This window comes from Sphaeramia orbicularis, unplaced genomic scaffold (assembly GCF_902148855.1).
Source record: "Sphaeramia orbicularis unplaced genomic scaffold, fSphaOr1.1, whole genome shotgun sequence".
Classification (NCBI taxonomy): domain Eukaryota; kingdom Metazoa; phylum Chordata; class Actinopteri; order Kurtiformes; family Apogonidae; genus Sphaeramia; species Sphaeramia orbicularis.
In genome coordinates this window covers 277,042-291,585 of record NW_021941582.1, presented here as the reverse complement: position 1 = coordinate 291,585, position 14,544 = coordinate 277,042, and the positions used below count along the sequence as shown (strand labels likewise).

Genomic DNA, 14,544 nt, shown 5'->3' with positions numbered 1-14,544 from the left:
TAACCCTTAAAGACCCAAACGTCCACTTTAACCCTTACAGACCCAAACGTAACCCTTACAGACCCAAACGTCCACCTTTAACCCTTTAAAGACCCAAACGTCCACCTTTAACCCTTACAGACCCAAACGTCCACCTTTAACCCTTAAAGACCCAACCTCCCACCTTAACCCCTTACAGACCAAAAATCCACCTTTAACCCTTAAAGACCCAAACGTTCCACCTTTAACCTTACAGACCCAAACGTCACCTTTAACCCTTAAAGTCCTCCTAACTCTGTTTGCTCACAGTGTAGATCTGTTTCTCATCAGTTGTGTTTGTTGTTTATTATTTGTTGTTTGTTGTAGGCGTAGCTGTAGGTGGTGTTTTCTGCCTCTGGGCTCACCCCCCCCACTACTCCAAGGAAGAAAAAACATATATGGATGCACTCACCTTTATTCAACCACTCTACCAAAACATGTGCTTTCTCATACTAATAATAATAATAATAATAATAATATAATAATAAAATAATAAACAATAAATAAAAAATAAATAAATAAATAAATAACTAAATAAATAATTTGACCTTTTTAAAAACATGTTTTGTTCCTAGTGGTCTTAATCGTCTTCCGTTTTATTCAACTTCCACACAAAACCAAAAACAGATTCAGTGTCTTTTTTAAAGCAGAGGATTCACTGAATTACCCATAATTCACAGTGTGCAGTGGGCGGGCCTAACTGTTGAAAGACAGGTTGTACGTTCTTTGTTTAATATCCTGACGTGCTTTTAATGTTGCTTTAACCCTAAACCTTAACCCTAAACCCTAAACCTTAACCCTAAACCCTAAACCCTAAACCTTAACCCTAAACCTTAACCCTAAACCCTAAACCTTAACCCTAACCCCAAACCCTAAACCTTAACCCTAAACCTTAACCCTAAACCCTAAACCTTAACCCTAAACCCTAAACCCTAAACCTTAACCCTAAACCCTAAACCTTAACCCTAAACCTTAACCCTAAACCCTAAACCCTAAACCTTAACCCTAAACCCTAAACCTTAACCCTAAACCCTAAACCTTAACCCTAAACCTTAACCCTAAACCCTAAACCTTAACCCTAAACCCTAAACCTTAACCCTAAACCCTAAACCCTAAACCCTAAACCTTAACCCTAAACCCTAAACCTTAACCCTAAACCCTAAACCCTAAACCCTAAACCTTAACCCTAAACCCTAACCCTAAACCCTAAACCCTAACCCTCCCTGACTTTCTGATGTCGTGTTGCTTTTCATCACAACCTAAATGTTAAATGTTTTGCAGAAAGTGTTTGTTTAAAGCAGAATTACTGTATTTTAGAGGTCAAAGCAGCACAGTGTGATTCATCCAGAGCCTCCTGCAGGTTCAAACTGGACCCACCCGCTCCTATGAACCCTGACAGACCATAAAAACAGTCCTAAACCTGCTTCACACTGCTGGTTCAGACTGAGTTTAGACTGAGTTTAGACTGAGTTTAGACTGTGTTAGACTGAGTTTAGACTGTGTTTAGATCTGAGTTTATACTGTGTTTAGACTGTGTTTAGACTGAGTTTTAGACTGTGTTTAGACTGTGTTTAGACTGAGTTTTAGGACTGTGTTTAGACTGTGTTTAGACTGAGTTTAGACTGTGTTAGACTGAGTTTAGACTGTGTTTAGACGTGTGTTTAGACTGAGTTTAGACTGAGTTTAGACTGTGTTTAGACTGAGTTAGACTGTGTTTAGACTGTGTTTAGACTGTGTTTAGACTGAGTTTAGACTGAGTTTAGACTGTGTTTAGACTGTGTTTAGACTGAGTTTAGACTGTGTTTAGACTGAGTTTAGACTGTGTTTAGACTGAGTTTAGACTGTGTTTAGACTGTGTTTAGACTGTGTTTAGACTGAGTTTAGACTGAGTTTAGACTGTGTTTAGACTGAGTTTAGACTGTGTTTAGACTGTGTTTAGACTGAGTTTAGACTGTGTTTAGACTGAGTTTAGACTGTGTTTAGACTGTGTTTAGACTGAGTTTAGACTGTGTTTAGACTGTGTTTAGACTGAGTTTAGACTGTGTTTAGACTGAGTTTAGACTGTGTTTAGACTGTGTTAGACTGTGTTTAGACTGAGTTTAGACTGAGTTTAGACTGTGTTTAGACTGAGTTTAGACTGGTTTAGACTGTGTTTAGACTGAGTTTAGACTGTGTTTAGGACTGAGTTTAGACTGTGTTTAGACTGTGTTTAGACTGAGTTTAGACTGTGTTTAGGACTGAGTTTAGACTGAGTTTAGACTGTGTTTAGGACTGCGTTTAGACTGAGTTAGACTGTGTTTAGACTGTGTTTAGACTGAGTTTAGACTGAGTTTAGACTGTGTTTAGACTGTGTTTAGACTGTGTTTAGACTCTGTTTAGACTGAGTTTAGACTGTGTTTAGACTCAGGCTGGTTTGGATCCTATCTCCTAAACCTCAGACCCACATGACAGGATGGAACCCCTCCTTTCTTACATCATATATAATACTATTTTGTGCTCGTTCTCGTACACATGTGTGACTTACTCACCTCAGGTTGTGTCTTAATTCTGTGGAAAATCCTCAAATATATTGTTTTTGTTGATTTAAGCGATTCATTTCCGACATAATTATACTGATCCAGAGTCAGATCATCCATATTTACTGTGTTTGTGCGACGTTTTGTGTCATTGTTAGTGTCGGTAATATTTTAATTCCGCGCTGATATAATTTTTTACGTTTTTTTTTTGTGTGTGTAAGCGCTGTGTGTCGATGAGTTAATCATGTTTTTGTGGTTCGTTCATCCTGTAGCTGTTCTGTTAACAGATGACACTAAAGTCTGTTCAAAAGAAACCTGAGCTGCATTTAAGATATTTAGGATATTTAGTATATTTATTTATAATATTTATGATATTTAGTATATTTAGTATATTTATTTATAATATTTATGATATTTAGTATATTTAGTATATTTATTTATAATATTTATGATATTTAGTATATTTAGTATATTTATTTATAATATTTATGATATTTAGTATATTTAGTAATTTATAATATTTATGATATTTAGTATATTTAGTTATTTATTTATAATATTTATGATATTTAGTATATTTAGTATATTTAGGATATTAGTATATTTTTGATATTTAGGATATTTAGGATATTTATTTATGATATTTAGTATATTTGTGATATTTAGGATCCAAATGCACGGCTTTGAATCAGTTCTGTCAGGAGGAGGAGGAGGAAGACAGGGAAAAAAAAAGAGTAGAAACAGGTGGAGGTTTACTGATGGCAGAGACAGGATGGAGTTAGCATGAGATGAGGAGAGAGAGAGAGAGAGAGAGAGAGAGACAGTTTGATGTATGTATGAATGATGAATGTGGTCATGTGATCAGTTTTAGTTCTTTTCATTTTTCAGGACTGTCAGCTGATGTCACTGGTCATGTGACTGTTGTTTCACCTCCATACTGGTCGGCACACTATGTGGACCCACAAAGTCTGAACTGTTGTTTTATCTGGTGTTTTTCTGTGGACTGGTGTTTGTGTGTTCTGTTCTTTGTGAGTCTGTCTGCTGTGATAAAGGCTCCACACATGAGTTTAATGTTCACTAACAACAGTGACTGGAGGTCAAACCAGTGTTCCCAGCTCCAGCCGGCTCCCATCAGCCGTACACACTGCAGGCTCTGAACTGTGTGAACCAGCCCACATGTTCACTGGAAACGCTCCATCAACTGTCTGTGTCCTAAAGCCCCTCCCACCTTCATCATGTGACTGGACCTCATGTGGGAGGCTGTCCCATAGTTACAGCAGACCGGCACAGACGGGGGGGCAGTATTGTCACCAGCTCCAGCTGAACTCAGCGGTGTCGCCCGCCATAGCTCCGCCCACTTCCATCTGCCTCACCCAGCTGAGGAAACTCAAAGGGAGCAGGTAGATCCACAACCACTGTGTCTGTAGGTGATGGTCCAGGGGAAGTCCTCCTGGAGGTTTAAAGGGTCTGCAGCACCGGACCCACATGAGGACTGTTCTGGTTTACACACCGCTAAGGCTACAGGCACGCAAGCTAACTGTACTGAGAAGCTAGGGCTAACTGTACTGAGGAGTTAGGCTAACTATACTGAGAAGCTAGGCTAACTGTACTGAGAAGCTAGGCTAACTGTACTGAGGAGCTAGGCTAACTATACTGAGAAGCTAGGCTAACTGTATGAGAAGCTAGGCTAACTGTACTGAGGAGCTAGGCTAACTATACTGAGAAGCTAGGCTAACTATACTGAGAAGCTAGGCTAACTTTACTGAGAAGCTAGGCTAACTATACTGAGAAGCTAGGCTAACTGCGGTAATAACTCTAAACAGACGGTGGGCAGAACAGAACCAGCGCTGCCACCAGTGGGAACCCAGCGGTCTGTACGCAGAACTGATACTGGTGAAAGAGAAGGAATAAACGGCACACAGGAGTTAGCAGGTCCAGCCTTTAACAGGAGTTTAGCAGGTCCATCCTCTAACAGGAGTTTAGCAGGTCCGTCCTTAAAAGGGAGTTTAGCAGGTCCATCCTTTAACAGGAGTTTAGCAGGTCCATCCTTTAACAGGAGTTTAGCAGGTCCATCCTTAAAAGGAGTTTAGCAGGTCCATCCTTTAACAGGAGTTTAGTAGGTCCATCCTTTAACAGGAGTTTAGCAGGTCCATCCTTTAACAGGAGTTTAGCAGGTCCGTCCTTAAAGGAGTTTAGCAGGTCCATCCTTTTAACAGGAGTTTAGCAGGTCCATCCTTAAAAGGAGTTTAGCAGGTTCCATCCTTACAAGGAGTTTTAGCAGGTCCATCCTTTAACAGGAGTTTAGCAGGTCCATCCTTGAACAGGAGTTTAGCAGGTCCATCCTTAAAAGGAGTTTAGCAGGTCCATCCTTAAAAGGAGTTTAGCAGGTCCATCCTTTAACAGGAGTTTAGCAGGTCCATCTTTTAACAGGAGTTTAGCAGGTCCATCCTTTAACAGTGGTTTAGCAGGTCCATCCTTTAACAGGAGTTTAGCAGGTCTATCCTCTAACAGGAGTTTAGCAGGTCCATCCTTTAACAGGAGTTTAGCAGGTCTATCCTCTAACAGGAGTTTAGCAGGTCTATCCTCTAACAGGAGTTTAGCAGGTCCATCCTTTAACAGGAGTTTAGCAGGTCCATCCTTTAACAGGAGTTTAGCAGGTCCATCCTTTAACAGGAGTTTAGCAGGTCTATCCTCTAACAGGAGTTTAGCAGGTCCATCCTTTAACAGGAGTTTAGCAGGTCCATCCTCTAACAGGAGTTTAGCAGGTCTATCCTCTAACAGGAGTTTAGCAGGTCCATCCTTTAACAGGAGTTTAGCAGGTCCATCCTTTAACAGGAGTTTAGCAGGTCTATCCTCTAACAGGAGTTTAGCAGGTCCATCCTTTAACAGGAGTTTAGCAGGTCCATCCTTGAACAGCCTGTATGATCCAAGGGAAGCTTACCCACCAAAATGGCGTCGTAAACAGAAAACCATGTGATCATGTGACGTTTGTGCAAAACCTCAGTTGGACACTCGGGTTTGATCCAGGTGTGTCTGTCTGCTCCTTCTTGTTGTGACACTGATTAATTAATCAGACCCACCTGTTTTAATCACCCACCTGTGGTTCAGGTAGTACAGCAGCTGGGTACAGTCTGGTATCTGTGCAGGAAAGGTCCATCATGTCTGATGAACTACAGTTAAAGGACGTCCTGTTCTAGTTCCATTAGAACTACAGGTGAGAAACAGGTTTGGGTCTGAGTCTGGTTCAGTTCAGTCTGGTTCAGTTCAGTCTGGTTCAGCTCAGTCTGGTTCAGTTCAGTCTGGTTCAGCTCAGTCTGGTTCAGCTCAGTCTGGTTCAGCTCAGTCTGGTTCAGTTCAGTCTGGTTCAGTTCGTCTGGTTCAGCTCAGTCTGGTTCAGTTCAGTCTGGTTCAGTTCAGTCTGGTTCAGCTCAGTCTGGTTCAGCTCAGTCTGGTTCAGTTCAGTCTGGTTCAGTTCAGTCTGGTTCAGCTCAGTCTGCTTCAGTTAAGTCTGCTTCAGTTCAGTCTGGTTCAGTTCAGTCTGGTTCAGCTCAACTCTGGTTCAGTTCAGTCTGGTTCAGGTCAGTCTGCTTCAGTTCAGTCTGGTTCAGCTCAGTCTGGTTCGGTTCAGTCTGGTTCAGCTCAGTCTGGTTCAGCTCAGTCTGGTTCAGTTCAGTCTGGTTCAGTTCAGTCTGGTTCAGCTCAGTCTGGTTCAGCTCAGTCTGGTTCAGTTCAGTCTGGTTTCAGTTCAGTCTGGGTTCAGCTCAGTCTGCTTCAGTTCAGTCTGGTTCAGTTCAGTCTGGTTCAGCTCAGTCTGGTTCAGCTCAGTCTGGTTCAGTTCAGTCTGGTTCAGCTCAGTCTGGTTCAGTTAAGTCTGGTTCAGTTCAGTCTGGTTCAGTTCGGTCTGGTTCAGCTCGGTCTGGTTCGGCTCTGGTCTGGTTCAGTTCGGTCTGGGTTCAGTTCGGTCTGGTTCGGCTCGGTCTGGTTCGGCTCGGTCTGGTTCAGTTCGGTCTGGTTCAGTTCGGTCTGGTTCAGGTCAGTTCTGGTTCAGCTCGGTCTGGTTCAGTTAAGTCTGGTTCAGTTCAGTCTGGTTCAGTTCAGTCTGGTTCAGCTCAGTCTGGTTCAGTTCAGTCTGGTTCAGTTCAGTCTGGTTCAGCTCAGTCTGATTCAGTTCAGTCTGGTCAGTTCAGTCTGGTTCAGTTCAGTCTGGTTCAGTTCAGTCTGGTTCAGCTCAGTCTGGTTCAGTTTCAGTCTGGTTCAGTTTCAGTCTGGTTCAGCTCAGTCTGGTTCAGTTAAGTCTGGTTCAGCTCAGTCTGGTTCAGTTCAGTCTGGTTCAGTTCAGTCTGGTTTCAGCTCAGTCTGGTTTCAGTTCAGTCTGGTTCAGTTCAGTCTGGTTCAGCTCAGTCTGGTTCAGCTCAGTCTGGTTCAGTTCAGTCTGGTTCAGCTCAGTCTGGTTCAGTTAAGTCTGGTTCAGCTCAGTCTGGTTCAGCTCAGTCTGGTTCAGTTCAGTCTGGTTCAGTTCAGTCTGGTCGCTCAGTCTGGTTCAGTTCAGTCTGGTTCAGCTCAGTCTGGTTCAGTTAAGTCTGGTTCAGCTCAGTCTGGTTCAGTTCAGTTCTGGGTTCAGTTCAGTCTGGTTCAGCTCAACTCTGGTTCAGCTTCAGTCTGGTTCAGTTCAGTCTGGTTCAGTTCAGTCTGGTTCAGCTCAGTCTGGGTCAGTTAAGTCTGGTTCAGTTCAGTCTGGTTCAGTTCAGTCTGGTTCAGCTCGGTCTGGTCGGCTCGGTCTGGTTCGCTTCGGTCTGGTTCAGTTCGGTCTGGTTCAGCTCGGTCTGGTTCAGGTCAGTCTGGTTCGCTCGGTCCTGGTTCAGTTAAGTCTGGTTCAGCTCAGTCTGGTTCAGTTCCAGTCTGGTTCAGTTCGGTCTGGTTCAGTTCGGTTCTGGTTCAGCTCAGTCTGGTTCAGTTCAGTCTGGTTCAGCTCGGTCTGGTTCAGCTCAGTCTGGTTCAGTTCAGTCTGGTTCAGCTCAGTCTGGTTCAGCTCAGTCTGGTTCAGTTCAGTCTGGTTCAGCTCGGTCTGGTTCAGTTCGGTCTGGTTCAGTTCGGTCTGGTTCAGCTCGGTCTGGTTCAGTTCAATCTGGTTCAGTTCAGTCTGGTTCAGCTCAGTCTGGTTCAGCTCAGTCTGGTTCAGTTCAGTCTGGTTCAGCTCAGTCTGGTTCAGCTCAGTCTGGTTCAGTTCAGTCTGGTTCAGCTCGGTCTGGTTCAGTTCAATCTGGTTCAGTTCAGTCTGGTTCAGCTCGGTCTGGTTCAGTTCGGTCTGGTTCAGTTCGGGTCTGGTTTCAGCTCGGTCTGGTTCAGTTCAATCTGGTTCAGTTCAGTCTGGTTCAGCTCAGTCTGGTTCAGCTCAGTCTGGTTCAGTCAGTCTGTTCAGCTCAATCTGGTTCAGCTCAGTCTGGTTCAGCTCAGTCTGGTTCAGTTCAGTCTGGTTCAGCTCCGTCTGGGTTCAGTTCAGTCTGGTTCAGCTCAATCTGGTTCAGCTCAGTCTGGTTCAGCTCAATCTGGTTCAGCTCAGTCCTGGTCAGTTCGGTCTGGTTCAGCTCAGTCTGGTTCAGTTCAGGTCTGGTTCAGTTCGGTCTGGTTCAGCTCAGTCTGGTTCAGTTCGGTCTGGTTCAGTTCAATCTGGTTCAGGTCAGTCTGGTTCAGTTCAGTCTGGTTCAGCTCAATCTGGTTCAGCTCAGTCTGGTTCAGTTCAGTCTGGTTCAGATCAGTCTGGTTCAGCTCGGTCTGGTTCAGCTCAGTCTGGTTCAGTTCAGTCTGGTTCAGATCAGTCTGGTTCAGCTCGGTCTGGTTCAGATCAGTCTGGTTCAGCTCAGTCTGGTTCAGTTCAGTCTGGTTCAGCTCGGTCTGGTTCAGTTCAATCTGGTTCAGTTCAGTCTGGTTCAGCTCGGTCTGGTTCAGTTCGGTCTGGTTCAGTTCGGTCTGGTTCAGCTCGGTCTGGTTCAGTTCAGTCTGGTTCAGCTCAGTCTGGTTCAGCTCAGTCTGGTTCAGTTCAGTCTGGTTCAGCTCAATCTGGTTCAGCTCAGTCTGGTTCAGCTCAGTCTGGTTCAGTTCAGTCTGGTTCAGCTCAGTCTGGTTCAGTTCAGTCTGGTTCAGCTCAATCTGGTTCAGCTCAGTCTGGTTCAGCTCAATCTGGTTCAGCTCAATCTGGTTCAGCTCAGTCTGGTTCAGTTCGGTCTGGTTCAGCTCAGTCTGGTTCAGTTCAGTCTGGTTCAGTTCGGTCTGGTTCAGCTCAGTCTGGTTCAGTTCGGTCTGGTTCAGTTCAGTCTGGTTCAGGTCAGTCTGGTTCAGTTCAGTCTGGTTCAGCTCAATCTGGTTCAGCTCAGTCTGGTTCAGTTCAGTCTGGTTCAGATCAGTCTGGTTCAGCTCGGTCTGGTTCAGCTCAGTCTGGTTCAGTTCGGTCTGGTTCAGCTCAGTCTGGTTCAGTTCAGTCTGGTTCAGTTCGGTCTGGTTCAGCTCAGTCTGGTTCAGTTTCGGTCTGGTTCAGTTCAATCTGGTTTCAGGTCAGTCTGGTTCAGTTCAGTCTGGTTCAGCTCAATCTGGTTCAGCTCAGTCTGGTTCAGTTCAGTCTGGTTCAGCTCGGTCTGGTTCAGCTCAGTCTGGTTCAGTTCAGTCTGGTTCAGTTCAGTCTGGTTCAGATCAGTCTGGTTCAGTTCGGTCTGGTTCAGTTCGGTCTGGTTCAGCTCGGTCTGGTTCAGTTCAATCTGGTTCAGTTCAGTCTGGTTCAGCTCAATCTGGTTCAGCTCAGTCTGGTTCAGTTCAGTCTGGTTCAGCTCAATCTGGTTCAGCTCAGTCTGGTTCAGCTCAGTCTGGTTCAGTTCAGTCTGGTTCAGTTCAGTCTGGTTCAGCTCAGTCTGGTTCAGTTCAGTCTGGTTCAGCTCAATCTGGTTCAGCTCAGTCTGGTTCAGTTCAATCTGGTTCAGGTCAGTCTGGTTCAGTTCAGTCTGGTTCAGCTCGGTCTGGTTCAGCTCAGTCTGGTTCAGTTCAGTCTGGTTCAGTTCAGTCTGGTTCAGCTCGGTCTGGTTCAGCTCGGTCTGGTTCAGCTCGGTCTGGTTCAGCTCAGTCTGGTTTTTGGTCGACTGTGTTTGATTTGTTTGTGCTCTGATCCAGGAACAAGCTGGGATTCATCTGCACATGTGCAGAAGGAGGCCAAGGCTCTGTTCAGAGCACGTCTGAATTAGGGGTTAGGGTTAGCGGTTAGCAATTAGCAGCTAGTGCAATTAGGGATTAGGGTTAGTGCAATTAGCAATTAGTGTGATTAATGGCTAGCATGATTAGTGGTTAGGTCTTGCTTTAGAGTTAGGGTTAGCAGCCTACAAGATTAGGGGTTAGGTCAGCAGTTAGCGATTAGCAGCCAGCGGGATTAGGTGTTAGGGTTTGGGGTAAGGGTTAGCAATTAGCAGCTAGTGCAAGTAGGGATTAAAGTTAGTGCAATTAGCGATTAATTTGATTAGCACCAAGCACGATTAGCGCTTAGGGTTAGCTTTAGGGTTAAGGTTAGCAGCCAGCAAAAATAGGGGTTAGGGTTAGCAGTGAGCAATTAGCAGCTAGCATGATTAGGTGTTAGGGACTGGGTTTAGTTTTAGTGATTAGCAGCTAGTGCAATTAGGGTTTGTGTTAGTGCAATTAGCAATTTGTGTAATTAGCAGCTAGCATGATTAGGTGTTAGGGTTCGGGGTTAGGTTTTGGGTTAGCGATTACCAGGTAGCGCAATTAGGGTCAGGGTTAGGGTTAGTGCAATTAACAATTAGTGTGATTAGCAGCTAGCACGATTAGCAGGTAGGGAAATGAAAAATAAATTGCCTTTTTCATTTGTATTAATATGTATTAATAAAGATTGTGTTATCCAATCACAAAAAACCACAGAACAGTGACTCATATTTATCGCATATCCTTCAATCATGTATCATTTGAGCTGCGAATAAATCAGAAAACATGTACACGTAAAGAAAGAAACTGAAAACACGTTCCGTTTTCTATCTGTAGAACGCGAAAAACGATCCAAAACGTGGACTGATGCATGGATGTGACGGCATTAACTCCGTCCGGTGCATTGATACTGTTCAGTCATTATCGTATCGTCATCGTTAGTTTTTTGGCAGAATTTCCTTTGCAGCAGAAGCCTTTTCCGAGGAAAAACTGCCCATTATTTATGGGGTTAGGTTTAGGGTTAGAGATTAGCAGCTAATGCAATTAGGGATTAGGGCTAGGGTTAGTGCAATTAGCGATTAGTGTGATTAGTGGTCAGCATGATTAGCAGTTAGGGTTAGCTTTAGAGTTAGCGGCCTGCAAGATTTGGAGTTAGGGTTAGCGATTAGCAGCTAGTGCGATTAAGTGTTAGGGTTTGGAGTTTGGGTTAGGTTTAGTGTTAGCAATTAGTGGCTAGTGCGATTAGGGTTAGTGGAATTAGCGATTAGTGTGATTAGCAGTTAGCACATTTAGCAGTTAGGGTTAGCTTTGGGGTTAGGGATGGCGGCCTGCAAGATTAGGGGTTAGGGGTAGCAGGTAGTGATTAGTAGGTAGCGCGATTAGGTGTTAGGGTTCGGGGTTAGGGTTAGGCTTAGGGTTAGCGATTAGGTAGGGAAATGAAAAATATATTGCCTTTTTAATTTTTTATTAATAATATTTATTAATAAAGATTGTGTTGTAAAATCACAAAAAAAGCAGAGAAGTGACTCGTATTTATCGCATTTCCTTTGATCATTGTATCATTTGAGCTGTGAATAAATCAGAAAACACATAAAGAAACTGAAAACACGTTCCATTTTTTTGTCTGTATAACACGAAAAATGATCCGAAACGTGGACTGATGCGTTTATATAACGGTGTTAACTGTCCGGTGCATTGTTCAGTCGTTATTGTGTCGTCATCGGTCGTTTTTTTTGGCAGAATTTCCTTTGCAGCAGAATCCTTTTCCGAGGAAAAACTGCCCATTATTTATGAGCTCCGACACAAATAGGACTGTGAGGTATCTTTTATTCCTGGGAGATGCAGAGACAAAAGCAGAGAGAGAGATGAGAGAGAGAGAGGAGGAGATGAAGAAAAAAAAAAAGAGATAAGAGGATGAGAGCCCAGGGAGACAAGCAGAGATGAAAGCAGAGGAGGAGGAAAGCACTGCAGCAGCGGCAGCGGCAGCGTCATTAAAATAATCATGTATAATTGAAGGAACATTTCCACCAAACACTGACTCCAGGAATCACAGACTGACACTGCACCAGTAGAGACAGCAGGAAAAGACTCCGAATAACGGACTGTCATCGGCAAAGACGCACACCGACGTTTGTATGGGTTCAGGTCAAGAAGGTGTCCAGTCAAACCCCAATTACACCAAGAAGAGTTCAAATGAACCACCAAGAGTTAATATGAACCGATTACACCACGAAGAGTTAATATGAACTATGAAGAGTTAATATGAACCATTTACACCATGAAGAGTTAATATGAACCGATTACACCACGAAGAGGTAATATGAACTATGAAGAGTTAATATGAACCATTTACACCATGAAGAGTTAATATGAACCGATTACACCATGAAGAGTTAATATGAACCATGAAGAGTTAATATGAACCATTTACACCATGAAGAGTTAATATGAACCATGAAGAGTTAATATGAACCATTTACACCATGAAGAGTTAACACGAACCATTTACACCATGAAGAGTTAATATGAACCACCAAGAGTTAATATGAACCATTTACACCATGAAGAGTTAATATGAACCTTGAAGAGTTAATATGAACTGTTTACACCATGAAGAGTTAATATGAACCAATTATACCACCAAGAGTTAATAAGAACTCTTCACGCCTCCAAGTGTTAATACAAACTGTTTACACCATGAAGAGTTAAAATGAATATTCTCATAATTTTGTGTTTTTTTTCTCTAAATATTCTTTCTTCTCGTAGTGACGGTGTTTTTATTTTTCCGATGTGTTGCTAACACAGCGCCGTAGCTAAAGCCAGTGTTTTCAGCTCATTTCCCTGTTGAATATAGTTGCTTTGTTGCTTCTTCCTGCAGTTGCCTTCAATCCCATGTGTGGACTTTGACAGTAAACATGTTTTATGCAGCGTTCATCCTCTGGTGTTGTCTGACTAGACTACACTGGGAGTGTGAAAGTTGATGAAACGCTCTTCAGAAGCGTTCAGAGTGACAGAAACGCACCGTCAGCGGGATGGTGTATGCTGATGATGCAACTGTATATGGAGAGGGGTTTTACTGGTCTGTTCAGGGACTGGACTGAAGTGGGTCCAAGTGGGTCCTGAAGCGGGTCCTGAAGCAGGCAGGACCCGCTTCAGGACCTTCACAGTATCGCAGCGTTTGTTTCCTCTGAATAAAACGGAATTCTGCATTTATCGTAGAACACGTTAGACAGAATATGAACAAACCCACCACTGTGCACAACAACACACCAACAACACACTTTACACTAACCCGACACAACGGAATGCAGCGTATTGCAATGTAATGTAATGCAATGCAACATAATGCAACGCAACATAATGCAACACAGTGTAATGCAACACAACGTAATGCATTGTAAACTAATGCAACGTAACATAATGCAACGTAACATAATGCAACGCAACGTAATGCAACGCAACGTAATGCAACGCAATGTAATGCAATGCAACATAATGCAACACAATGTAATGCATTGTAACCTAATGCAGTGTAACATAATGCAACATAGCGTAATGAAATGTAACAATGTAATGCAGCATAATGCTACATAACTTAATGCAACATAACAATGCAACACAACGTAATGAAACGCAATGTAATGCATTGTAACATAATGCAACATAACGTAATGCAACGTAATGTAACTTAACATGTCTGTCTGGCTGTTTGTCTGTTTGTTTGTCTGTTTGTTTGTTTGTCTGTTTGTTTGTCTGTTTGTCTGTTTGTTTGTTTGTCTGTTTGTTTGTTTGTCTGTTTGTTTGTTTGTCTGTTTGTTTGTCTGTATGTTTGTTTGTCTTTTTGTTTGTCTGTTTGTCTGTTTGTTTGTCTGTCTCTCTGTTTGTTTGTTTGTCTGTTTGTTTATTTGTCTGTTTGTCTGTCTGTTTGTTTTTCTGTTAGTTTGTTTTTCTGTCTGTTTGTTTGTTTGTCTGTTTTTTGTTTATACTGTATGTTTGTTTGTCCGTTTGTTTATCTGTTTTTCTGTCTGTTTTTTTTGTCTGTTTGCTTTTGTTTGTTTGTTTTTGTTTGTTTGTCTGTTTGTTTTTCTGTTTGTTTGTTTACTGTGTTGTAAACACCTCCACATGTAAAGGCAGTTGGATTTTTCTAAACAGCAGCTGTTTCTCTCTCTCTCTCTCTCTCTCTCTCTCTCTCTCTCTCTCTCTCCCTCCCTCCTCTTCCGGTGTTTTTCGTATTGGTTTTTCGCACTGTGAATACAAATGCGAACTTCCTGCTTCTGTGTTATTATTGATCTTCTATCGAACCTTCTTTCCTTCTCGTCCTCATTCTGTCTTCTTCTCTTCCTCCTTCAGGTGATTTACGCTCTCAACACCAAGAACGACGAACACGAGGAGGAAATAGAGTCCCTGAAAGAAGCGCATGAAGATGAGGTACGGGGGAGGGGTTTGGGGGGAGGGGGGGTGGGCGTTTGAGCGTCCGGGGGGAGGGGGTGGGTGAGCTGAGCGGAGCGTCCATGGAGTTGATGAAAGGCTGGTTTGGTCGAACTGACACGTCCTCATATGAGCCTGTTCACTCATGGGGGGGGCAGCTGAGGACGGAGCTGGTGGGCGGATGTAATGACCTGGGGCAGCGATAAGATTTATTAGTGATGGTTAACAAGACAATGTGGACAGAAAAACAACAACACATAAACAAAGGGAAAATCAAACAAAGAAACAAACAAAGCAAAAGCAACTCTTCCCCCGTTTGTGTGTAAACTGTTGTTTGTTTGTGTGTAAACTGTTGTTTGTTTGTGTGTAAACTGTTGTTTGTTTTGTG

At 43.2% G+C, this 14,544-nt stretch overlaps 1 protein-coding gene across 1 annotated transcript in view; it reads left to right on the top strand.

The window, feature by feature from the left end:
- Positions 1–14,544, top strand: part of fam184aa (family with sequence similarity 184 member Aa) — an 84,640-nt gene that overhangs the window by 4,357 nt on the left and 65,739 nt on the right. Inside the window, exon 2 of the mRNA XM_030130002.1 lies at positions 14,079–14,156. Within this exon, the coding sequence (XP_029985862.1) occupies positions 14,079–14,156 (78 nt within the window). The remainder of the gene's footprint in view (positions 1–14,078; positions 14,157–14,544) is intronic.